Source organism: Microtus oregoni, unplaced genomic scaffold (assembly GCF_018167655.1).
Source record: "Microtus oregoni isolate MIOR12 unplaced genomic scaffold, Mior012 000026F_ref0000081, whole genome shotgun sequence".
In the NCBI taxonomy this organism is placed as follows: Eukaryota; Metazoa; Chordata; class Mammalia; order Rodentia; family Cricetidae; genus Microtus; species Microtus oregoni.
Window position 1 is genome coordinate 3,062,749 of NW_024543085.1, and position 25,525 is coordinate 3,088,273.

At 41.7% G+C, this 25,525-nt stretch overlaps 1 protein-coding gene across 7 annotated transcripts in view; it reads left to right on the forward strand.

Moving 5' to 3' along the window:
- Positions 1–25,525, forward strand: part of Ppp1r9a (protein phosphatase 1 regulatory subunit 9A) — a 286,389-nt gene that overhangs the window by 220,986 nt on the left and 39,878 nt on the right. For 6 of the 7 annotated variants that reach the window (XM_041675345.1, XM_041675344.1, XM_041675347.1 and 3 more), the window contains 4 exons: positions 11,972–12,025; positions 14,742–14,971; positions 16,206–16,302; positions 16,402–16,573. In XM_041675345.1, the coding sequence (XP_041531279.1) occupies positions 11,972–12,025; positions 14,742–14,971; positions 16,206–16,302; positions 16,402–16,573 (553 nt within the window). The remainder of the gene's footprint in view (positions 1–11,971; positions 12,026–14,741; positions 14,972–16,205; positions 16,303–16,401; positions 16,574–25,525) is intronic. The other variant, XM_041675346.1, reaches the window with a different exon arrangement.

Consider the following 25,525-nt stretch of genomic DNA (forward strand, 5'->3'; position numbering starts at 1 on the left):
ATACTCACTAATTGGCATCAGGCATGTACTGAGAATTCATTGTATAGTGCGCCTGACTTGATTTCTTCACGTAATTGACACCATGGTCAGCACATATATTAAGGGTTGTTTCCTCTGCTCAGAAGGCTTTGCCATTTTCTTCAGATGTTAGCGCCAGTGACTAGTAAAGAAAGTCCATCTTAACTTTCCATCTGTTTATTTTCTCTAACAATTTCATGCATGTACACTATATACCTTGATCCTAGCCACCCAGTTCACCCCTCCCGTTACCCTCAGATCCCACCCAGGACTATCACCCCGTCCTATCTGCATGTTGTTTCCTTTGGGGCCTGAGGAAACACAGGTTCCCGTTAGTGCTGCCTGCTGGAGTGTTGACTGACCTGGTCTTAAGATCATAACCATAACTGTAGTGGGCTCAGGAGTGCAATGACCGTGTCATCTGCAGATGACAGCATTTTACAACATTCCTCTGGCTCTTGTGTTCTCTTTACCCCTTATTCCTCGGTGTTCCCTGAGACCTGTGTGGGGAGGGGGGATTGAGAGGCCTCGTTTGGGCCTGAGCATTCACTGGTACTGGGAAGTCGCACCTAGGGCCATTGACATTAGCCCTGTGTCTACCGCTGACCTGTGCATCTCCAGGCCAGCTTTTCTCTGTAAAGTTACGTTAGTCTCATCTCATTCAAGGAAACGGGTCACTTTATTAATTCCCTCTTATTTTATTGTACTCAAATTAGTAAGTTGATTTGTGGGCAAATGACATCTTTCTTATGCTAATACTCTTTTAATTCAAGTTTATAACAATATGTGCTTAGAGTGTTTTCTCCAAACCCTCAGAATTGCGCACACCCTTCACTGTTGCCTGACTCCCCAGCTGTAGGCAACGGAAGGAGTGACTGCCATAACTAAAAACTGTTACAGAGACTGTCTAGCCTCAGTGTGAGGGAGACACTTCCTGTGTCAAACACGACCTGCCTCAAGTGGCTTCATCGTTTCTGAAGATAGGGAGTTCTGATCCTGAAATTCTGTCATATTGAGTTTTGTGCATTTTGTGGAAAAAGTCTTTCATTCATTTGAAATTGCTTGTGAATTTTTTTCTGTGATAATTTCATGTGTGTATGTAATGCATCTGTCACTTTCCCCACCCGTCACTCCTGATTTTCCATAGACTCTTCCTGTCGCCCTTAATTCCTTACAGTAATCTTCTCTATACTCTGATTTTGTTTTGTCTTGTGTCCCATGGGATTTAACGAGGGCCCTGTGACTCTGGTTTAGAGCTAGCTATCAGAGCCTGGTGTGCTCACCAGTGTGCACACAGCTAGAGGCTCTGGCTCTCTCTCTCCCAGAACCTGGTGCTCCAGGAAATGAGCATAAGCAGTAGGGTTGGTCAGCCCCTCTCCTTCCATAGCTGACTCTTGTGGCATGTTTTACTCTCTTGGCTTTTTGAGGAGCCACCACTTAGCTCTCAAGTAAATCACACATGGAGGCTTATTCTTAGTTCTGAATGCCCGGCCTTACCTTGGCTTGTTTCTTGCCAGCGTTTCTTAAATTATCCTGACTACCTTTTGCCTCTGCGCTTTTACCCTTCTCTGCATCTGTATACCCTTCTTTCCTTCTTACTCCATGACTGGCTGGGTGGCTGACCCCATGTCCTCCTCTCCTTGTTGTCTTGCTCTTCATTCTCTCTCCTCCCAGAGTTCCCCTGTTATTTATCCTCTCTGCCTGCTAGCCCCACCTTCCTTACTCCTGTCTTGCTATTGGCCATTCCTCTCTTTATTAAACAAATCAGGTGTTTTAGACAGACACAGTAACACAGCTTCGGAGTTAAATAAATACAGCATAAACAAAAGTCACACACCTGAAAATCTTATTCCTCCACAGCTGAGTCCACTGATCTGCCAATTTCTGAAAGGTGTCCATGTTAAAGTCAGCAACTGCCCTTTATCCATCCTTATAATCCTGTCACTTCTAGTTTTATGTATTTTAACTTTCTTATTAGCTGCACTTACAGTCAGCATTGTTACCCCATCCTATTTATTTACTTTGCCCCAGTTCTATTTTGGTTAATAGTAAAACTCATCACTGGGTTTCTTTTGCCTGACATTCCCTTCATAGCATCTGAGTTTGTTTATTTTTATCCATTCTGTATACTTTTATTCAAATGTGTTTTCTGTCAGCAGCCTAGTTCCCAACCTCACTGTTAAATACATTATTATGGGAGTCTTTATGTGACTTCATTAGTGATTATTGTCCATTTATGTTTTCTTTAAATGCCTGTTAGAAATTTTGCCCTCTTGGCTTGATAGTTATATTCCTTTTTCTTTTTTCCTACCTGTCATCATAAATATCAAATTTTTATCTGTTGCCTGAATGTTATTTTTTTTTTATTTTACTTTCCCAGTAGTTTGAGTCAATTTTAAGTATAATATAGAAAGTAGATCAGTATCAGTAATCATTAGCAAAATGATAACTCTAGCATATTACCTGTGAACTCTTCTGTGGCCACCTGTCTTGTGTTTCAGGAGTCTGAGCTTGGGATGCTGACAAGTCTGCCTGTTACAGTGGGGTTGTCTCCAGCTCCCTCCGCCCTTACTATGATGAGACACTTTTGCAGGGTTCATTTACTCCTGTTTCTGTGGCTCCCTTCCTACCGTCAGCGCCAGAGGTTCCTGTCACATGGCCCAGAAGTTAAATTAGCAGTCAGGAGGTCACAGCTTCAGGGTGTGGAGCCTGCTAGCCTGATTTTCCCCCAGGTGTGCACTTAGCAGGGTTGTGTGGGAAAGGTGAGGACCAATTACAGACTGGCTCCTTCCTGGTAGCTGGCATTCCTCCTCTGCAGGTCTTGACCTTTGCAACATCAGAACCCCCATGTGTTCTGTTTTTAAGAATTCATTCACAACCAACCTCCCTTCCTTCCTTCTTTATATTTTTATTTTTTTTAGATTAATGAATGGTAGCCTGAAGCACATAGATCCAAATTGCTTTCAGGAGAGGAAGGACAGAGCTTTGTTAGTTTGCTGTGCAAACCCAACAGAAAGTTTCCCCCTACCTAATTCGGCCATGCTCGCCTTGGTGTATTTATTAATACTATCATCTGCTTTCCTGGGGCGTGTTGATTTGTTCATGTGCCAGCGCCCGACCACGTGTGCTCAGTTGGTTGTCATACTGTGTCGTTGTGATGGGCAGGCAGTTAGACCCGACCCTCAGAACTGCGCCTCTTGCCGGCTCCCACTTGGTTAGCATTCTCGCTGACGTCACTTTGGAAATAGTCTGTGATTTCCACTCTCTCTGTTTTATTTTCATTTTGACTTGCATAACTGGAACAATGGTTTTGAATCTGTAACTTTATTAATCATTTTATTGAATTGTGATCAGATACTGTTTTTTTCAAGTAATTTTTTGAAAAATGATGCTTTTATTGTAGATTAATATGGGTGTTTGTGACTAAATTGATGTTTTAAGTGTTATGAATCCTTATTCATTTTTCTCAAACCTTGTAATTAATATGATTTAAAGTTAATTATACCTCCATATTATTTTTGTCTATTTCGATGTTATATTAGAAGCACATGAAATTTAGCAATAATTTCCCTTTTCTTTTAGGTTATACTTTGATGTTAATATTTGACAACTTTGTTGTAGTACCAAGTGTTTACCTATATCTAACAAAGCCTGTTGAAACATTTTCTTTTATTGGAATGTAAAAAATATACAATGTTACACTCTGTATCTAAGATTATTACTAAGATAATTTTTTCAGTTTGAACTTACTATAATAGTTACTCAAGGTGTTTATTACTATGCTTAAATAATTTTATGCTTTATGTTGCTTTTATATTTGTTGGCTGTTAATATAGGTTATCTTTAAGGCTTTAAAACATATTCTCTTTTCATCATTTTAAAAATTAAGAGCAAAATTACCATTTGCATTCAGTGTATGAAGATGTTTGATAAAATCTTGAATTTTAAGAAATTTGTTACACTTTTAAAAGATTTAAAGTAGCTTTATAATATATTTGTAAATAATTATGCTCTTCCTTTTTTCCTTTAAAAGTATTATTTTCTAATTTTTGGGTTTTTTTAATTTTTAATTTCTCAGAGAGTGTCTCTGAGTAATTTATTAGGTGTTTGTATTTGTGAGTTTTTCATACCAAGAATTATGTCCTAATTATTGTAACACTGTGATAATTGGCTAGGCTTGACATTTTTTTCATCAGTTTTTAACTGAAAATGTTGTCTGGTCAGCTTCCCTGCTTTAAGCACATTTTGAACAAAAGGTCTAATATGAGCCCAGATTTGGGTGCTTCTCTCCTCTTCAGCCTGAGTTTAGTTTTTGCCACAATTTCTTAGAAGTAGGCATCGTAGCACTATTTCTTTTCTCATATCCCTTACCTGAGTTCTGGGTGAGGGCAGCCAGCGCTCTGCTGCTGGGTGAGTACTGGGTGAGGGCAGCCAGCGCTCTGCTGCTGGGTGAGTACTGGGTGAGGGCAGCCAGCGCTCTGCTGCTGGGCTCCAGCCAGACTCCCTCTTCTACTGCGGTAGCTTTGACTAAGATTTACACTGTTCTATTCATGCTGAAGTCCATTAGAAGTCTCTGTTTTGGTGGGTTACATTTTGTTTGATTTTCTGAAAATAGTCATCAGAATGTCTTAGTTTTCGGGGGTTTCATTCACCTCCTTCCACACGTCTGAGCCCAGAGTCCCGTCATCTGCTTTGTGTCATTAGATTTGGCTTTAACTGCGACTCCCTTGGGGCTGCACCCCTGGCTGTGTGATCTGCTTTCATAAAGTAGTCAGCTTCTTCCATGTTTTTCTTTTATGTATTACTCTTTACTCTCTCTTCTCCTGGTGTCTCCAGGAATAATTTTAAGATACTTTTTCCTATGGACACATGGACGTTAATTGTCCTTTCCCGCACTTTGAAGTCTCAAAGTGAGATCCATAATTTCATCAGGTGAATAGTTGATAACTGCAAACACAAAGCTTGCTGTTTCATTCCAAGGCAAGTGAAGAAAAACCAGACCATATTGGGCATCCTAAAAGGTGTGGCTCTCTTGTGTCTACTGGTGTGCAGCAAGTCAGTACCTCCTGCCTTCTCTCTGCTCAGACAGCTGCCCTGAGTCTGCATTCTCCAGCAGGAAAGTAGACTGGTTCTCCAGTAGCCAGGTCAGTAGTGGAGAGTGTCCTGACATCAGATGAAGCTCCCTGCTCACTTTTTGGTACCTTATTTTCACTATCAGTTTAAGTTGAGATAAGATTTTTCTTTCCTGATTTTGAGTTTTGTTTGTTTAGATTTATTCTGCTTGTGTGTGAGTGTATCTGTGGTATGTACACACATGTGTGCACAGACGCACATGTTCACAAGGAAGCCAGAGGATGTCCAGTGTCTCACTCTCCCTGCTGTTCCCTTGAGGCAGGGTCTCTCACTAAATCTGGAGGTAGGCTAGCAAGCGAAACACTTCCAAGGAGCTCTCCAGCCACTACATAGATTTAATTCCTGTTCCTGCATGCTATATAGTCAGGGAACAGTTGTTTGTTTTGTTTTTTTTTAGTTTCTGCCATTTGGGCTGAGAGTTTTTTCAGACTGACTTCCCAGGTGGGAAGCAGAGAGGCCGCTTCAGAGTGGGTGCTTTTTTCTACGGGACTCAGGCTCGCCCACGGCACTGCTCGAGAGCCAAGATTGCCCGCACCAGTGAGAACGAATCTGCCTTCCTCTTTAGGGAAAGCCAGTCTGAAGGGTGGCGTGTTTGATTTTAAGTCTGTGAAAAAAATAAACTAGAAAGTTATAAATACCCCGGAGAATAAATAAAGCCATCTTTATGGGAGTTTTATTAGCAAGTGGGGAGCTGTGATTGTTACCTCCTCAGTAGTAAACAGATGTTTGTTTTTAAAGGAGCTGTAACAAATGGCTGTCCGAAGTAACCAACACGTTCCTCATTAGTACCCACATTCTGAGAACCAACCCGGAGTGGCCGTGTTGGAGAGCTGCCCCGCACTTTGGTCCCTGCCCAGCTAGCAATTCCAGCTTGTTTTGCATATGTAGTTTCCTGAAAATAAAATCCACTTTTGTTGATAGAGAGACACCATGAAGCCTTGAGCAAAAATGGCAAAGATTTGCCACCGCCTCATTTTAATAGCATCATATTTCGGGAGAAACACCCCAGCTCCTTCTATGGAGCCCACTTCACTGTGGACAGTACAGACCTCAGTCCAGTGCAAAAACAGCGAGCTAAGAATCCGTGCAGTGCTGAAGCCATCTCACGGAGCTCTGCACAGATGCCAGGCATTGCCACCCCTGGGCAGTGAGAGCAGAGAATCTGGGCTTATCTGAGTAGAAAAAAAGTTCTAGAACCCTGCAAAGATAGTGTTCTTCACTTCCAAAAGTGTCATCCATGCCTGCATCGGCTAAGTAGAGTGCAGCAGTTGAAGCTGATTTGCTTTCTGCCTTCAGCTGCCCGTCTCTGCTGCTCATATGTGGACATTGTGATTCGATCACAGATGTACACACTCCACTTCCATCTCATTGAAAGCAATAAGCAGCCCCCACACAGCAGTAGGCCTATGGGATGTGAAGTGAGGCTTCCTGCTCCGTGTAGAATTGTACGTTTATGTCAGCTGAGATCCCAGGGTGGACGCTGGCCGTGTGCATGCTAGAGCTGACGAGAAGATGGCAGAACTTGGTCTCACAAGCTGACATGAGCCTGCAATCTTGTGGAGAAGCGTGGAGAGGAAGAAAACTCCACTTTCTACTAGTCACACTGCGTTTGCCTAGTTCCCTCATCCCTTGGCACAGTGCATTGGTCTGTCCTGTGAAACAGGCGTCTCCAGCCAGTCTCGGCTAACTTGGATACAAAAGATAAAGACCAAGACTCTCTGGCCTAGTTAGAGGAGGAAAATGCTAATGGAGCTGCAGAAAGTGGGCTCCGGAAGTCACACATAGATACCTCCAAGGGAGATTGCCGTGTTCTTGTGGCCTCCATGACTATGTACCAGGCATACAGTTTCACTAACTTAATATTAGTTTAATAATGGACATATTCTAAGTTTCTTTTCTTTTTTATGTTTATTCTCTGTACATATTGGGGTGCTCACTCATGCACCATATGGAGGCCAGATTCTCTGTATGTATTGGGATGTGCACTCATGAATGATATGGAGGTCAGGTCAGCAATGGATGCCTTTCTCTGTGACTGTCCTCCTCATTGTTTGGCTGGCCAGAAAGCCCCGGATCCTCTTGATTCCCCAGCCAGAGTCATTGGCACAGGTACATAGAGCTCTTGGTCTTGTGCACAGCTGCTGCGGACCGTCCCTCAGGTCCTCCTTGCATAGCACCTCAGCCACTGAGCCACCTGCTCAGCTCTCCAGATGCTGGCAGCATTATCAGTGTCAGGATCCACAGAGACTGCCCAGTCAGAGTCATGATTCCCATCTAGGGCAGCGACGATCACGTGCACCTTGAGTTTATTATGAATGAGAAATGCATGCATCGAGGAAACAAGCGAGGCAAGCTGCTGGGCAGAAGCAGAGAAGCCAGGCTTGGGGTTGTTGTCTTGCGCCCTGTACTCCCGGGGGAGCTGTGAGATGCAGAGTGACGTTGCTCAGCGTCTTTCTCATCTGAACTGAACAGGACCTGACCGCCTCTTCCCAGAGCCATTTGCAGCAAATAGGGGGCCGAAGAAAAGCAAGCAGGTTTCTAATAATGTAAAAAAAAAAAAAAAAAAAACTAAAGCCAGGCAGTGGTGGTGCACGCCTTTAATCCCAGCACTCGGGAGGCAGAGGCAGGCGGATCTCTGGGAGTTCGAGGCCAGCCTGGTTTACAAGAGCTAGTTCCGGGACAGGCACCAAAGCTACAGAGAAACCCTGTCTCAAAAAACCAAAAAACAAAAACAAAAAATCCTATATTAGCACAACTGTGACTTTGGCAATTATTAGCTATCCTATTTAAAGTCTTTTGTACAGTGTTCTACTGTGTAAATTGAAAAGGTTCAACTTGTATATTTTTATTTCTTTCCTACTAATAGTGATGGATATATAAAAATTCCCTGAAAGGTGTATTGCTCCCAGGATTAAAATAACTGCATATCTGTAATTTCAGGGCTGTATCAACTAGGAAACCTCACAGTAGAGTTATTGTTTATCTTTTGAATGATATCCAGATTCGCACGTTTCATTCTGGATCTGAAGAATTTACTAGTTTTCCTAACACTAAGCTCTCATGGGTTGTGGCCACCTCATTGTTAATCGGCTCAGCCCTCTTCTCTTACCTGTTTGGTGAGAAGAACTTCAAGCTAACTAGAGACCTGTACACAGAAACTGTGCTTTTGTTTCCCGGCTGCTCGTACCAGAATAAAAACTCAGACACTTTTTTAACTACAACATTGCTTGGCCAATGACTCAGGCGTATTTCTGGCTAGCTGTTACGTGTTAAATGAACACATTTCTATTAGTCTATGTATTGCCACATGGTCGTGGCAGTACAACATTCTCTACGTGTCATCTTCCCTCAGCAGCTGGCTGGCATCTGCTTAACTCCGCCTTCTTTTTCTCTGTTTCTCTCCTTGGATTTTTCCACCTGGCTTTACTCTGCTAAGCCACTGGCTGAAACAACTTTATTCATTATCCAATAAATGCAACACATATACAGATGGGCATCCACATCAGAAACCAGTGTGGGCTACTTCATATTTCTCCTTAGGTTCATCCACAGTTTGAGCTACTGGCCTAGTATGTACCCTATAAGGAGAAGATGCTTGTGATATGAATTTCTGAACTCTGATCATTGCTAATATAGCTGGCCCATATTTTTTTTACCCATAGCTGCCCAATGTGGAAGTCTGTGGGTGCTGGTGGGGGCTCTCCCCATCTAGTCCTCTCGGTTTTCATTTGGAAAACTGAGGTGCAGGTGAGAAACTGGCAGAGGTCACAAGTGGTAATGAGCAAAGATGTCTAAAGTCCCACGACATGTGAAGCCATATGCTTTGAGTCCATCATCAAGAATGGTGCGGGAGGATTGTCTGTATTCTGTCAATCATGTTTTAAATAAATGCTGATTGGCCAGGCAGGAAGAATAGGTGGGAAAACCAGACAGGAAGTAGAAATGATGCAAGGAGAACAGGAGAATTCTGGGAAGGAGGAAGTTGATTCCTCCCACTCCTGCCCAGACCACTGAAACAGCAGGATGTGACCTGCCCCACTGAAAAAGGTACTGAGCCACATGGCTAACATAGATCAGAAAAATGGGTTAGTCAAGATGTAAAAGTTAGCCAGTGAGAGGCTAGAGCTAATGGGCCAATCAGCTTATAATTTATGGAGACCTATGTGTGATTTTCTTTGGGGCTAAACAGCTGTGAGGTACCGGGCCGGACAAAAGCCAACAAGAACAAGCAGGCCTGGCCCACCTTGTTACACACCCATAGCACAGTGTCCACTGTAGAGCTGACCCTTGGCTAGAACGGTTGATTTCAGGAGGAACTTTGTGTGTGCACCACCCATAATACAGTGTGCGCTGTAGAGCTGACCTTTGGCTAGAGCCAGGGATTCTTTCAGGAGTGTCTTTGTATATGCCAGTTAATGCCTTTGGTCTCTTTTTCCGATGCCATTGTGGTGTTTTTCTTGGCCTCTGCTATCTGAGTACTGGACTGCAGGGGCCGTTTGACACGGTTAAGTGGGAAGTGATTTAGGTGATTCTCCCTGGTCCTGGCAGACTGTATTGATAACTCTTACTCGGCCACTGTGCTTTGAATGCCTTATATGGACTACCTCCTGTAGTGTCGCGGTAAGAATGGTCACCTGGGACAGCAGTGCTGGTGAGAGGTTACGCAGTGTCCCTGCTGCACATCACGTGACAAATATGATGAATTTGAGCCGCCTAACTTTTCATATTAATATGTTTTAAACAGCAGGGAGTAGCTACTCGTGTCGATGATGGATGGAAAACAGTCATCCAGGCATGTAAATTTGATTTACTGTCGAACAGTATAATATCTCTCAATATAGTTCCTTGTAGTTCTATATCTGTCTCCATGCGGTACATAAAGAATACCTTCAGTGTGTCAGCACTTCTGCCCTTCTGTGATGTTCGTTCTTACTGGCAGGAGAGGTTAGCATGGCTTCCTTGGAGAGAGGACATGTTCCCTTCACCGCGGCTCACATAGAGCTCCTCCTGCGTAGATGATTATAAAGTTCATCTCCAGTTTTTAAGAGAAATGGCACATGATCAAAACCCAGACTAATTTAGCGTTGATTTCTTTTTTTTAACTAGACAGGTTGATTGTTTTCTCTGAGCCTCAGTTTCCCCAAATTGTGCGCATGAAGACTCTAGGTCATTGTGCTCACTGTGGGCTCATAGATAGAAGGTGGACCCTCTAGGTATTGAGCCTGGGTGTCCCAGCATTGTCAGCATCTGGAAGACCTATCTAGACCAGGATTCCTGGGGAGAAGAAATGGCCTTCCACAGAATTGTCACTGGGAACATTAGGTTCATGTGGTTTCCTTCCCGGGCACACTCCCACCCTGGCATCTGCAAAGTGAGTCAGACCAATGGTATGAAATCACGAGACACAGACCTCTGGCCATCTCAGTTCAGAGAGGGTGGTCTTCAGTCCTTTTTAAAAGTGTCAGGGTCACCCTCCACAGCTAAGCTGCCGGCATTGTCCCTAGCAGGGCTGACAAAGCTCTGAGGAGAACCTTGGGGCACCGTGCCTGGCAATTCCAGGCTGACTGTTTTCAGTTGGATGCTGGATGTTTCGTCCATCCTCTTTTGATTCTTCCTCCTTTCCCTTGTTATCCCTTCTCATGTGTCCGCAGCAGGTCATACATGCCGCAGACCCAGAGAGCAGCCATTTAGGAGGTGCTGTTGGCGGCAAAGGTTACTTCCCATTGTAATTCAAGGCCCTTCCTTCAGCTATTCCTTGGCTGACTGGTAAAATGCATTAAATTTACTTGGTTGTAGTAATAACATAAGATTACAGTCCTTCCTGGACAGTTCTAATTCCAAAGTACTCTGCACCAAAAAATAAATAAATAAATAAATAAATAAATAAATAAAAAGCAGGGTGCCACATAGGGTTTACCAATGTTCGATAGTGTGGCGGAAATGTTCGTGAATTTAGTTGCAGAGAGACACCCTCCCAGACTCCCTAGCTGGCAAAATACGACTGATGGAAGGTGCCTGTCTTAACCTCTAACACGGGGAGAACTGGGAATTCCAAAAGCATCCTTTCCCAGGGACTTCAGAGAACAAATCGTGAGCCAAAAACTGTTTTCCTTAAGTTCAGGGAGGGCGTTTAGTCCTAAAGAAATGAATGACGCATTGAAGACATGTTCTTACAAAGAAAACCGCGTGGGGGGAGGGGAAGCAACGCAAACAAATGACAAAGGCGACTATTATGGTGTAGAAAATGCCCTTTGAGGTTGGAGTCTTCATACAGGTAGATATTTCGGAGGGCATAAATCTGAATCTGTACCTTTCCTGCTTTTGAAAAGAAGGAGGAGGAAAAACAAACGCAGAGATTTCTCAGAGCCACTGCGTAACCCCCTTCCTCTGCAGCAGAGCCACTGCGGAATGTGAGACTGACAGAACCACAGCGCCACCTTTCCGCAAGATGTGGGACTGCATCGTCACGCTGTGCCAGGCCTGTTGACAGGCTCAAGCCGGTCAGCAAGAAACAGCTCCGGGATGCTCAGATCATAAAGGAAGAGCCACAGAGTTCAAAAAATGGGTTTTATTTTATTTGGCCTGTGAACAATTAAACTGGTAACTTAATCGGATGTTAGAGACTGCGAGCCATAAACCCTGTGTTTAATTAGTGTGCACCCAGTGAGTCATTTTACACGCTAGACATTGTAATTTACAGCCTGCTGCAGTGCAGCAGGTTGCTAGGCTTTTATTGTGTCAAACGGTATTCTTCTCGCTGCTGAGTCTTTAAAAATATAGAAACACTCTTAGTTGAGATTTTTTTCTTTTCAATTTTCAGTTGCAAATCAAACATGCAGTTACAGAAGCAGAGATTCAAAAATTGAAGACCAAGGTAAGCACCGCTCCGTGGTGTTCGAATTGTGCTCTTTGAGTTCCGGATACTCCGAGGACAAACGGGTGTGCTCCTGTGCACTGAGAGCGCGCTCACATGACAGTTTCATGTCCACCATTGAGTACACAAACAGAAAGAATTCCGGGAGAGTAAGCACACTGCACTCACCCCAGCGAAAGCCACATAGAACTTCATGTCTTAAATAGATTCATACTTATGCATATTCTCTCTGAAATTTCTTCAAAAATAATATTTTTAATGGCTCAAGCATCTGAAATATGTACTAATTTTTAAAAACTAGCTGGTATATAAAATATCATTTATATAATTTACCTTATAATAAAGAGATTGATTTATTTTTAGCTAATATATAGAAGAAATGTATTGTTTTAATGTGGCACATTAATTGCTTTTTACAAAAACATTTCCCATGTCTAAGAATTAAATATTATAAACTCACTTTATGACACTGTGTAATTGATTTAGATCCAGGAATGGCTGGAAATCTTGAGACATACTTAGCTTGCTTTATTTAAATTTGTTAAGGGAAAAAGTATTAATAGACTATATTTTATCTTTATGAAATAAGACATCAAAGAAAACTGTAAAATTCTTGTACGAGATACAGTTCTAGCTATTGTGTTCAGCTCTAACAAATGTATATTTTCAGAGATTTAAAAGTATTTTTCAGTTTCTTTCAAACTATTCTGTATTGCTTCCATGATTTCTTTAAAATTAAGATAAAAATTATCCCCATGACTATTGATCTGTTTTCTCACTCACAGTAAATGCTTGTTTTGGATCCCGTGTGTTTTAGAGGGGGTGAATCAGCCGGGCTCCTTTGGTTATTGCATTCTCAACTAATGCGCTCTGAAACTCTTTAGTCAAAGCGTCTTTATCCATCCTTCATGGTGCCAGCTTCACACTGTGACTTTAAGTTCTCCGTTAGCAGGGCACATCAACAGCTGCCATGAATGTTTCTTCATTACAGATGCAGTAAACACTTAGTCCTTCTGACCCGGGAGCTGCTTCCTGATGTTGAAAAGCAGATCTTCTTCAGCTGTTGGCTACAGATAGGGAAAGGAGGCCTGTGTTTACAAATGCTTTCACAGACAGACTTAGGCATTTGACTACGAAGATTTAATTTAGAAAAGACTGCAAATTACTATTTTATATTTTTCTTCCTAGATTGGTATATGATATTCACACTTGAAAATATGTAATTGTGATTCTTATCCATGTTAGATTTTTTTCATTTCAAAGTAATTTTTACTTTGTAACCTCTTGTCCAAATGTATTTAGTAAAAAGTTTTCAAAAAAATATTACCCATGATATATAAATATATATATATATTCGTGTGAATGTGTATTCCATATGTTCAGTGCTACATAGTGTCAGAATGTCTTCATTTTGAATACTCATAAGTTTAAAGAAGGCACAGAAAGTAGAGAGAGCAGCAACTCTGAGGGCAGGTAGCTGTTGTTAGTGCCCTGTAAGCTTCATCTGAACATGTATCAACATCTTCCCTGCACTCGAATTCAGCCTACAGACCTAGAGAAAACTGCATTCCATCTTCCTAAAAATACCTAGAAACAATAACAACACAGAGCTATCTTCCAAGCCATTGCAGAGATTTAGATTAATCAGACAACCATTTATACCCTTACTTATCCTTGTCTTTTATGCTTGGTGTAAATTAAGGTTTATAAAGACCTAGACATTTTTAATATTCCCTGTAATATATTGAGAGACAGACTGTGTTTGTGTCAACTGAAATCAGGAACCTAAGAGCGTCATCTAAAGGGTTGAAAAAGGAAGAACAGCTGAAGGTTACTGGATGATCGTGAAGCCCAGGAAGTGTTGCAGGGATGCTGAGCGGTGCAAGCACAGGGCGCTGTGTAGACGCTAACACAGACTCTTAGGAACTTGGACTACTTGTCCAAGTTTTAAGGCAAATAACAAATGTAAGCTGAGTCCCATTTTAACCATTACTGCAGTGGTTCTCAACCCATGGGTCTCGGGGTGGCCCATCTACAGGGTCTTCTGAGACCATCAGAAAATGCAAATATTTACATTACAATTCATGAAGTAGCAAAAGTATGGTTATGAAGCAACAACACAAATAATTTTATGGTTAAGAGAGTCCCACAACCTGAGGAACTGTATTACAGGGTTGCAACGTTAGGGAGGTTGAGAACCACTGTTCTACTGCATTGTAGGCTTCTCCTCCTCTCTTGCCCCACCCCACTCCTTTTCTAGTTAATTTTCAACTTATTGTCCAACATTTTATTTAATATGCTCCCACAGGAAAGGAGGTGACATATATTGAACCAAATCAGTGATACTCTAGACATCTCTTCCTGCTTTCAGGAAACTACATGCTATCAAAGAAAGTGTTTGTGTTTCATCATTTATTGGATGGATAACCCTGAGCAAGTCATTTTTCCCATTTTATCCTTTATAGATATGGAAAGAATTGTTGATCTTCTCGTCCCACGCTGTTTTGATGTACAGAACGATAGACTTATATTTACACCAAGCTTTAGTGGTGCGGACTGAAGAAGGACGCTGAAAAGAAATGGCGCACTAGCTCAGAATCGAGAGAGAGAGAGAGAGACGGTTATTTATTTAGGGGTAAACTCACAAATGAGAATGGAGCAATAGTTGCTGCAGACATACCTAAATTATTTTTGCCTTGACATTTGTTTTCTCCAGCTGCAAGCAGCAGAAAATGAGAAAGTAAGGTGGGAACTAGAAAAGAACCAACTTCAACAGAATATTGAAGAGAATAAGGAGAGAATGCTGAAGCTGGAGACCTACTGGATCGAGGCCCAGACGCTGTGCCACACTGTGAATGAGCATCTCAAAGAGACTCAAAGCCAGTATCAGGCCTTGGAAAAGAAGTACAACAAAGCAAAGAAGTTGATCAAGGATTTTCAACAAAAGTAAGCATTCCAAATAGCAGTTTGAACCCGAGCATGTCTGAAGAGGACACATCCCCGATGCTTGATCCTGTTTGAGGTGTGCAAAGGGCAGGGGGGGTTCCCACAGATTAGGAGAGCAACTTTTCTCATGGAAATATATTTTTTCATCTGACTCCTTCTTAATTTTTGATAGTAACTATTAAAACACTTACACTTACTGGAGTTTTTGGAAGCATCTCTGTTCTAGAAACCAGCAGTGTAGCTTTAATCCTTCACAAGCTGGGAGACAGTTGGACATGCTCCATGCAGAGAGCAGGTGGGGTCTGTCTGTCCTCAAAAGCAGTGACCGTAGACACTGCCTCTGGAGACACGTAAACACTGACTTGCCGGACCTCCCACCCTGCCTCTGCATTGCTCGTCCTCTGTTCCTGGAGCCCTCACCACATCCTCATATGAAATTTCAGCAGCTCCTTTCCGAGCTGTGGTTGTTTTCCTCCCATCTCTTGGGCCATGACTTAATCTTAGAGAGCATGCCCAAAGAGATTTTTATGAGTTATTTCTGACTCTAGACAAACACCAGTCCTTTCGTGGTTTTCTGTGACAAACTTTAGAAGCTAAGTATGTGTGACACCGTCATCATATTTCTTTCCTGTCTTGGAAATAATATTTTAATAGTTGAAACAGGTAGCTTTAACGAGTTGTTTAAGAGAGGATAGCAGTACTCTGTTAGTGTAAACTCAATACATTATTGTTTTAGCTTTTTGCTAACAACACTGTATCTATAAGAAATGACTAGATTTGCATATTCCATCAGAAACTCTCAGAATGGAGGGGTACCCTCTTTTCCAAGATTACCCATGGAGGTGTGAATGCGTTGTGTCCCAGTGCCCACGGTTTTCTCGCTGGAACGACCTCTTTTCAGCTCTTACCATTCACTTCCATCTGTTGCCTTGTGTATTGGAAATAGAGAATCACTTCTACTGACAGGAAATTATCACCATTAAATTCCCCACAGAGTCGTTGGTGCAGTCACTCCTGTCCACATGTGTGTGCATGCTCCCTATCAGGACTCACACCAGGTGAACAGCACACCGAGAAAATCAGAATGCTTCCTGTACTTGTGATTAAATCATTAAAGATGTCTTTTCTTTTGTTGCCATAAACTTTCCTCCTAACTCTATTTGAGTTTCATTTATTTAAATAGCTCTCCCTCACTAACGTTATCTACAATTGAACCTATTACTTTCTTCTTTAGAGAGCTCGACTTCATCAAGAGACAGGAAGTAGAAAGGAAGAAGCTGGAAGAGGTGGAAAAGGCTCACCTGGTGGAAGTGCAAGGCCTGCAAGTCCGGGTGAGTGGCGTGGGGAGGCGTGGGGAGGCGTGGGGAGGCGGCTCTGCCAGAGGGAAATGTGCTGGGCATTCAGTTTGTGAATGGCCTTTTGTTTTCTAGATTAGAGATCTGGAGGCTGAAGTGTTCAGGCTGCTGAAGCAGAGTGGGACTCAGGTGAACAACAACAACAACATCTTTGAGAGGAGAACGTCTCCGGGTGAGGGCTCCAAAGCAGACACAGTGGAGAACATGGAAGTCAGACAAATGTCCTGCCAGGATGGCTTGAGTCAAGGTTGGTCTCTCCTTACCATTGTGCTGACAGAGTAATAGGACTTGAGTTTTTTTCTGACTTGGAGATCCCAAAGCTCAAGCCACCTTCTAAAGCTTATAAGGATAAGAACTTGTCCGTTTTAGCTCGTATCAAACATGACCACTTCAGCGTAAATGACAGTTCCAACTGAAGCAAACCCAAGTGTCAGGAATAAATGCCCTTCGTAAACGGCATTGGAAATAATAGTCCATTTCTTCTGGTCCCCACCCATAGAATAGTATCTTGCCCATGCATCAGAGGGCTGGCAACCTGATCTAAGATTCTCTCTTCAGTTCTCTTCTTTATGTGCGGTCCTGCTTGTACTTGGTCCATCTTGCCCAAAACCATAGCATCAGACACATCCACAATCCACATGTCACTTCTGTATGTAGAGTTTATGTGTATGTCCATATGAATGTTTCATTTAAACAGTGCATTAAAAATGTAAGAGATTGTGTACACAGAAATATGAAGCCTGGGAGACTTGGTTTCTTCGTTTCTCATGGATTTATAGCGAGTGCCACACAAGAGCAGTGTTACCGCGACCTGGCCACTCACGAGCCTGACTTGCAGCAAAACTCTGTTAGGAGCTGTTTCATTTTTTTGGTGATCTTTTTCTCCTATTAAAATATTTTCAGGGCTGGGAAGATGGCTCAGCTGGTAATGTGTTTGCCACACAAGTGTAAGAACCTGAACTCAGATCCACAACATTCCCATAAAAAGCCGTGTGCAGGGTGTACATCTGTAATCCCAGTACTAGGACAAGGAGCAAGAGATAAGAATTCATGTCTCTGGGGCTTGTCATCAGCCAGCCTAGCTGAATCAAAACTCCCAGTTCACTGAGAGACCTATTCTAAAATAATGGGGGGAGGGGGAAGGAAATGGGAGGAGGGGAGGAGGTGGAAATTTTTAAGTAAAAATAAAAAAAAAAAGGATCCAGAATTCTATTGGAAAATAGATAAACTTGCATTGCATGATAAATAATCATTGCAGTTCTGTTTGTAAGCACAAAAAAAATGCACCAATAATTATCTGTTTGCTATTGTCATAAAAATATTTCAACAATTAAAACTGGTGATCCAGATAAAAAAATAATGTAAAATAAAATAATGTTTCTTGAGGAATGATAGCTGAGCTCAATATACATGTATTCACACTAAGACAAACACTCATTGGCATGTCTACACATACGCACAAACATGCACACGCATGTACCACACACAGACACAGACGTTTCCAGATAGATGTTTCTAATAAGCAGCTATTTATATTGTAGCATTAACTTCAGATGTAGTTTCTTAATCATTAAAAGTGCAAAGAACTGAAAAATGTTCATTTTAATGAAGTCAGTGTCTAAAGATTTGGATGCACTCCCTTGGTTTATGCCTCTCTGCTGGGCTGTCCCTAAGTAAGGGATCGTTTATAAGTACTGCCTGAAGTCAGTTGGCAGGGAGGAGCCTTGAGGGTACACCATCCCACCAAGGGCTGTCTCAGGAGGGTCCCCACCTGCTCTGGATCTGCCTTATTATGTGAAATATAAAAGTGGTGTCAACTCTTTCCTCTCCAGCCAGCCACCATTCTTGGCACCATGTGACTATGCTGCAAAGGTAAGTCATGCTCTCAGCAAATGCAGCTACAGTTTTTATCCCCGAAAAGGCGTACAATTGAAGTCAAAAGAGAAGACACAGAAACCAAGCCAGTGTAGGTTTTTAACCTTTATGGGTGTCTAAAGTTTAATTGTAGTTTACTATAAATACAGGGTCTTCCGTGGTATACTCAGGCTATGACCAGTAACCAGTAGACTTTCCCCGTTTCTCATTTCTTTCAGTTTAGAAATTGGTATCTTGTCAAACATATAATTAATGGCATTTATTAAATTATATGACTACAGAAGATCAACAAACTGTGCTATTAACATGCTGATTTGGATCAAAACCTTACATTTCTTCTGAACTCTTTTTCTATTCTGCACCCTCCATTTTGCTAAGTAATTACCAGTTTCCCTAGCAACACTGTCGGTTCACAGTGAGATGTGGTGACTGCTCGTTCTTCCTGAAAGCCACCCTGCTTGTGTCGAGGTGGAATCGTCACTGCAGACTTTAGCAATACACACATCAAGCCATGTTCTTCCAGTTTTGTAGACAAAGACAGCCAATGGTAGATCTTGAATTTCAATCACGTGAGCACATAGACATAAGTGGCTTGGCTAGGAGCTAGGTGGAACATTCTGGAAAGTATTTTTCTAAATTGCTTCTGTTGCCAGGGAACACTAAAGGAGGGAGGCTGCAGACCGAACAGCCCATTCGGGACTGGCAGACCTTTGCGACTTCCTGTAACAGGTGTTGGGTTATCGGGCAGTCTGTTAGGACTGTCCAGTTCTCATCTGCTTCCCAGGTCTGGAGAGTTAAACGGTGTTTTGGGCTTGAGGCAGCTCTTGAAGTAGGTCAATGATAAACTGTTTCAGAACAAAATAATGAAACAGAGGGAAGGCGAGGCAAGGAGAGGCAGCGGGAGCGGGCTGGAAGCCCCCATTCCTCCCCACTGACCCATGTCCTAGGATGGAGCTTCCTGCCAAACTTTGGGTCAACACTCAGTATTGGAATTCCAGGCATTTTTGAGGAATGAAACTAATTTTCAAACCTTACAAAAATTCACCACATTTAAATTATCTTTTAATGGTATTTGAATGTATCCTGGTCAGAAATAAAACAAGGCAGGTATTTTATTAATATTTTGGTACAAGGCCAGGCGTGTGGTGCAGGGCTTTAACCCCAGCTCCCAGAGAGCAGGAGCGAGGCCAGCAGACCTTTTGAGTCCCACGCCAGTGTAGTCTACATAGCAAGTTCCACGCCGGCCACAGCAGAGAGAGGAACCTAAAGATTATGCGTACAAATTCATTCTTTAATATATTCTAGTTCTTTATTCTCCCATAATTATAGAAAACAATTGAATAATTTTTCATCAATAGTTAACAGATCTCAAATCACCTCTGTTTTACACTGTGTAATTGACAAATATTATTTTCCGTCTATAAAAACTGTGATTTTTTTTTCCATACTACCTTTGCTCAGTACCTCATTAACACTGGTATGCATGAGTTCTCTACCCTGCTTCTTCGACTCTGGGATGGTGGTCACATCAGGGCCTGAGCTACCATGTTGCCTTATCATTAGATTATGAGGTTTAACTTACTTCTGATACTTTTCCTTGAAAATCCTCTGAAATTCAAAATGTCTATCCTGAGCACCCACATAGTTCACGATTCATATGATGATGCTGTTTCAGCTTCAAATATTTAGAGTTTGTTTTTTTAGAGAGGGGTAACGCATGTTCCATAGAGCGCTGAAAGAAAGCCTGGGATGGATAAGAGGGAATTACCTATTCAGGCAAACGATTGTTACTATAGTGAAAGGGATACAGAAAAGTGCAATCTTATTGAAAGTCATGAGAACACCGAGTATCTGTTGAAGTGGCAGAGACTTATAAGGAGAAAGGTAGTTTACTAGGTAGAAAGAATGGCAAATATGTAACAAAAATAATTTGTGGGATGAATGGAATTGAACATGGGAAAGAGATAGACAGATGTGGAACTTAAGTCACCATATCATTTACACATCTGGAGAGAAAAGGGGAATTCAGATAAAAGTTGCTTAAAATCAAAATGACTTTTTTCCTCCCTAATTGATGTTTCTAATACAAATGGGGTCATTTGAACTGGCACGAGATAGCCTTGGGATAAAGTGGGCTCTGACTGCCTAAAAATGTTCTGGCTCCTAGCATCGTAAATGTCACCACCAGTTGTGAACAGAACGGAGGTGCCTAAAGGGATGTGAGTAATCCGGAGGTCGCCGTAGAAGGTAGGCATGGCTACTAGATGCGCCTCACATTTACCTCCTCCGTGGCACGCTCGTGCTTAGAACACGCTGAATCTCATCTGTGGCCAAGTGTAAATACAAGGGTTCCATAAAGTACTTCACCATTCGTGTTCAGGAGACAGCTTTGTTGCTAAAGTGCCTGCTTCCCAAATGTGAGAGCCTGGCCTTGAATCCCTTGCACCTGTGTGAAAATCTGGGAATGTTAACAAATCTGTAGCTCCAGAACCTGGGAGCAGGCAGAGACAAATAGATTCCCGGAGATCATTAGCCATTTAAGCCAATGGGTAAGCTAGGGGTCGGTGAGAGACCTTGTCTCAAACAATGAGGTGAAAGTGGAAGGCAGTCGAGAAAGACACTCAACAGTGACCTTCACACCCACACCTCCATCCACATCCACACCCACGTCCACATCCACATCCACACCTCCATCCACATCCACACCTCCATCCACACCCACACCTCCATCCACATCCACACCCACATCCACACCTCCATCCACATCCACACCTCCATCCACATCCACACCTCCATCCACATCCACATCCACACCTCCATCCACACCTCCATCCACATCCACATCCACACCTCCATCCACATCCACATCCACACCTCCATCCACATCCACACCTCCATCCACATCCACATCCACACCTCCATCCACATCCACATCCACACCTCCATCCACATCCACACCTCCATCCACATCCACACCTCCATCCACACCTCCATCAACATCCACATCCACATCCACACCTCCATCCACATCCACACCCACATCCACACCTCCATCCACAGCCACACCCACATCCACACCTCCATACCCACAGTACTTGTTCCTCTAGTTGCTTACTTATAAAAGCAGAAAAGCTATGAAAGAATAAATGCATGGTGCTGATAGGAGAATTCCGTGAATCATCTTAGTTAAGTCCTTGGTGCAGGGCCTAATTCCAGCCAGAGCTTAGTGCTGGCTACCACCATGGTAGTGTTGACAGCAAACATGTCCAGCTGTCCCTTTATAGAAATTCCTATGCAGCCCTGAGGGTGAAACAATGAAACATAGCAAAGATCTCATCAAAGAAATCCCAACATGGTATATCCTATGTATTCTATACATTGTGTGTATTCCGTCTACCCAGCTCCAGCAATGGCAATGCTGCAGGTGAAAGATTGTAAACCATCACTCAAAAAATCACATCATCTTCCTAAAAACACAACAAAACCTGCCCCGTCCTGGGCTCTAAACGAGCCTGGGAGCGTCCAGTAGAGCTGGCAGGGAGAGGGTTGACTCAGCTGACTCGCAGCAACTATGCCAAATTTGCTTTCATTAAAAAAAAAAGTCTTTGCTCCCTTTAATATTTTTTTGTAGTTGTTCATTGCTTTTGTTTTATTTTGTTTTGAAACATCTAGACTGGCCTCAAACATGTGACCCTCCTGTCTTGGTGGCCCAAGTCCTAGGATCTCAAGTGTGTGCTTTAGCGTTTTTCCTCTCAGAATCCCTATTGTCTGAGAATCCCAAATGTCACTTGCACTTTCTGTCTTGGAGTCCTATCTCCTGTCTGAAACATATTTGACCACAATGTCAAACCAAGCACAAAGTAAATGAAATTTTGTAGTCAGCACTGGTCTTAGATTAGGTCTGGAAACAGGGAAAACTCCCTGTTTAAGAAAGCTAGAATTTATATTGAATGTATATGATAATAAGTTAAGACTTCTTAATAATGACACAATGCACTACCTGATGAGTTGTCCCCTTTTTAAACCTGTTATAATATTTAGATAGATATCCAGAAGTATGATTGCCGCTTTAAAGAGCAGGTGGTTTAAAAGTCTAAATATCTCCAATAAAATAAAATTATCCAATAAAAAATACAGTGGTAAATTTCTGAAGTAGAAGCCAGAAGATATCAGGATACTAACTTTAAAATATTGAAAGAAAATTAACTGTGTATTGTTGCAGAATATTCCTTTACATTGTGTGAATATGTGTCATTGTGATTGATTTAATAAAGAGCTAAATGACCAATCGAGGCAAGAAGAGATATAGGTGGACAGAGAGATACAGGGGACAGAGAGATCTCAGGGAAGAAGAAAAGCGGAGTCACCAGCCAGACTCAGAGGGAACAAGACACGCATGAGGGATGGTAAGAGCCACGAGCCATGAGCCAGCAGGTAGAATAGAAAAGGGGTAAGTTGTTATTATAGCTAGTTAGACATAAGCCTAAGCTATAGGCCAAGTTTTCATAACTAATAAGAAGTCTCTATGTCGTTATTGCCACTTGGTGGCCCAAAGCAAACCTGTGTACAGTTCACCTATTGACTTTAGCATCAGTGCCTTTAAGAATGATGAAGAAGTTTGTCATCTGCAGCCCCAGCCCTCAGGAAACAAAAGCGGCAGGACCACAAATTTGAGGCCAGCCTTCTACACGGGAAGAATTGTCTCAAATGAAAAAATGAATAAAATACAAAATAAGCAAAAATTATATCCCAGGCAAGCAAAATGTAGATATTTTTGTACCAATGACCCTTCATGTTTTTTCTAAAAAATCCACTACAGAAGGAAAGCAGCAAACCCAGAAATGATCTCAAGGCTCAGACCTTGAAAATCCAGTTGATCTAAAAACTTTCAATATCCCACATTAAATATTAGCAAGCCAAATCCAGAAATATAACTTAAAATATGATGTATCATGACCACAGTAAGCCTGTGCAAAGAACACAAAAGTTGGTTTAACATTAAGAAAGATATGATCTCATATTTCACATATTAGCTAAAAGAAAATTTAATATAGTTATTTCAGTGACTGAAGATGGACAGTTAGTATTATCTATCTATAATAAGTTTTATCCAGTTAGAACTGTAAAAGAACTTCCTTAACTTGATATCATGAGAGTAACAAAAGTCTTCATCAAACCTCCTATGCATAACAAATGCTGAAATCAGGAATTCTCTACAAAATTAAAAATGCATTCAGTGTTGCTTTATTAAAAGCACCGTTCCCTTTTCTCTCCATTGTTGACCTGCATTTCTAGCAAGTGATACCAGAGGAAGCCAGTGAAGTAAACAAGCAAGAATATAGAAGAAAGGAACAGAGTTATAATGCATTGTGTTTTAAAAGTTATTGCTTGAGCATTTTATGAAAGAATATAATTTGTTTTGATGAAATCAACCTCCTCCCCTCCAAACCCTACCCAGGTTGTGGTTATTACTTGTACTGTTTTGGGTTTTTTGTTTGTTTGTTTGTCTTAATCAAATACATAAAAACTCAGAAGTCAGTGGATTATTAAAATTTAACGGGGAATTACTAGATTAAATTTTTAAAGCAATTTTTCTTAAAGCACGTGAGAAACTATCTCAAAGCAAAAAACAAAAAGCAAGCAAACAAAAAGGAAAAGAAGATTTTTTTTTCAAGCAAAATAACTTGTCTTAGTTAGGGCTTATATTGCTGTCACAAAAATATCATGACCACAGCAACTCTTATAAGGAAAACATTTAATTGGGGTGGCTTGCTTTCGATTCAGAGGTTCAGTCCATTACCATCGTGATGGAGGGCATGGCAGAGAGCAGGCAGACGTGCTGGGGACTTGAGCGCTACGTCCTGCAGGCAACAGGAAGAGGACTGACTGCCACACTGAGAGAAGCCTGAGGAAAAGAGACCTCAGAGTCCACTCCCACAATAAAACACCTCCGTCAGCAAGGCCACACCTCCTAATGGTGCCACTCCCTTTCAAACAACCCCATAACTAGAGACTAAAGAGGAGAAAACACACACACACACACACACACACACACACACTCAGACTTAACATGCTTTTAAGATTGAGTGAGAGAGAAGGATCCTATTAGGAGACACTTCAAACAATAAGGAGGTTCCTAAGATCACTGGACTCCTGAGAAATGTTTCTTCGCTTCCCCGTCCCTTTTCTCTTGGTTCTTATTTGATTAGCTCTTCAGATACCTGGGTCTTTCACACCAGTCAAACCTTCACTGTAACGTCTATTTTATACCCTGGTAGAGTTTGAGAGTGTATTAAGCATTCACTTTCAGCACAAGAGGCCAGAATCGTAAACTAAAGTTAAAGATATAATTAAAAATGGAATTCGTTATGTGAGAAGTCATTAAAATGAACACTTGTTTTTCTTTATGAAGACTGTCTCATATAATATCCAGCATGATAGCTAAGCCAATAAGGGTGCTTGCTACCACCTGACAAGGTGAGTTTGGTTCCTAGGATACACATGGTGGAAGGAGAGGACCAACTCCTACAATTTGTCCTCTGGCTTCCACAGTAACCCTGGCACGTGCAGAGTGTCCCCACACACAAATAAATAAGTTAATAAATAAATCTAATAAGCATTTTGAAAAGAATGTCTCCTATAAGAATATTAGATGTATGGCAATGAAGTAGTTGTTTTGTTGTCTCATTGTTTAGCTCAAAAGTGGGCCAGGACTAATTCTGGAGTAGAATCAAGCTTTCTTTAGTCGTGTATAAATAAATTTAATAATCTGGTAAATTTTTATAATTTGTCATTTATCTTGAATTATTTTTAATCTTCTTCACTGCTCAACAAATAGTTTGACTGCAATGCTATTGATTCTCACTAATTAGAGAGTGAACGTTCCTCGTAAATCACTATGGAAATTTTTAATGAACAAGCCAAATGAATGAGAAATCAATATTTATTGACTTTTTTCTGGCAAACAATTAAAGTAAAAAGTAGCCTGCTTCCTCAAAAACACAAGCAATGAAATTGCCTATCGAGGCTGGTGGAAGTTTTGAGCCTGTCTATAGGTGAAGCCATGACAGGCTGCAAGGACACCCAAGGGAGATGTGGAGTTGTGAGTGGGGCTTTTCTTGGTTTGCATTTCTCACTTTGTCTTCATAAATTCATGGAAGTCTCCAGACCCCTCTCCAAATCTCTCAGCTTCATCAAGATGGACATGGGTATGAGAGCATACAAAAGCTGGCTTATTAGAATGAAAAGTTAGAATGTACTTTTAGTAATTTTCTGCTCATTTTAGTAAAAAAAAAAGTGTAATTCATAATATTTTGCTTTGGAT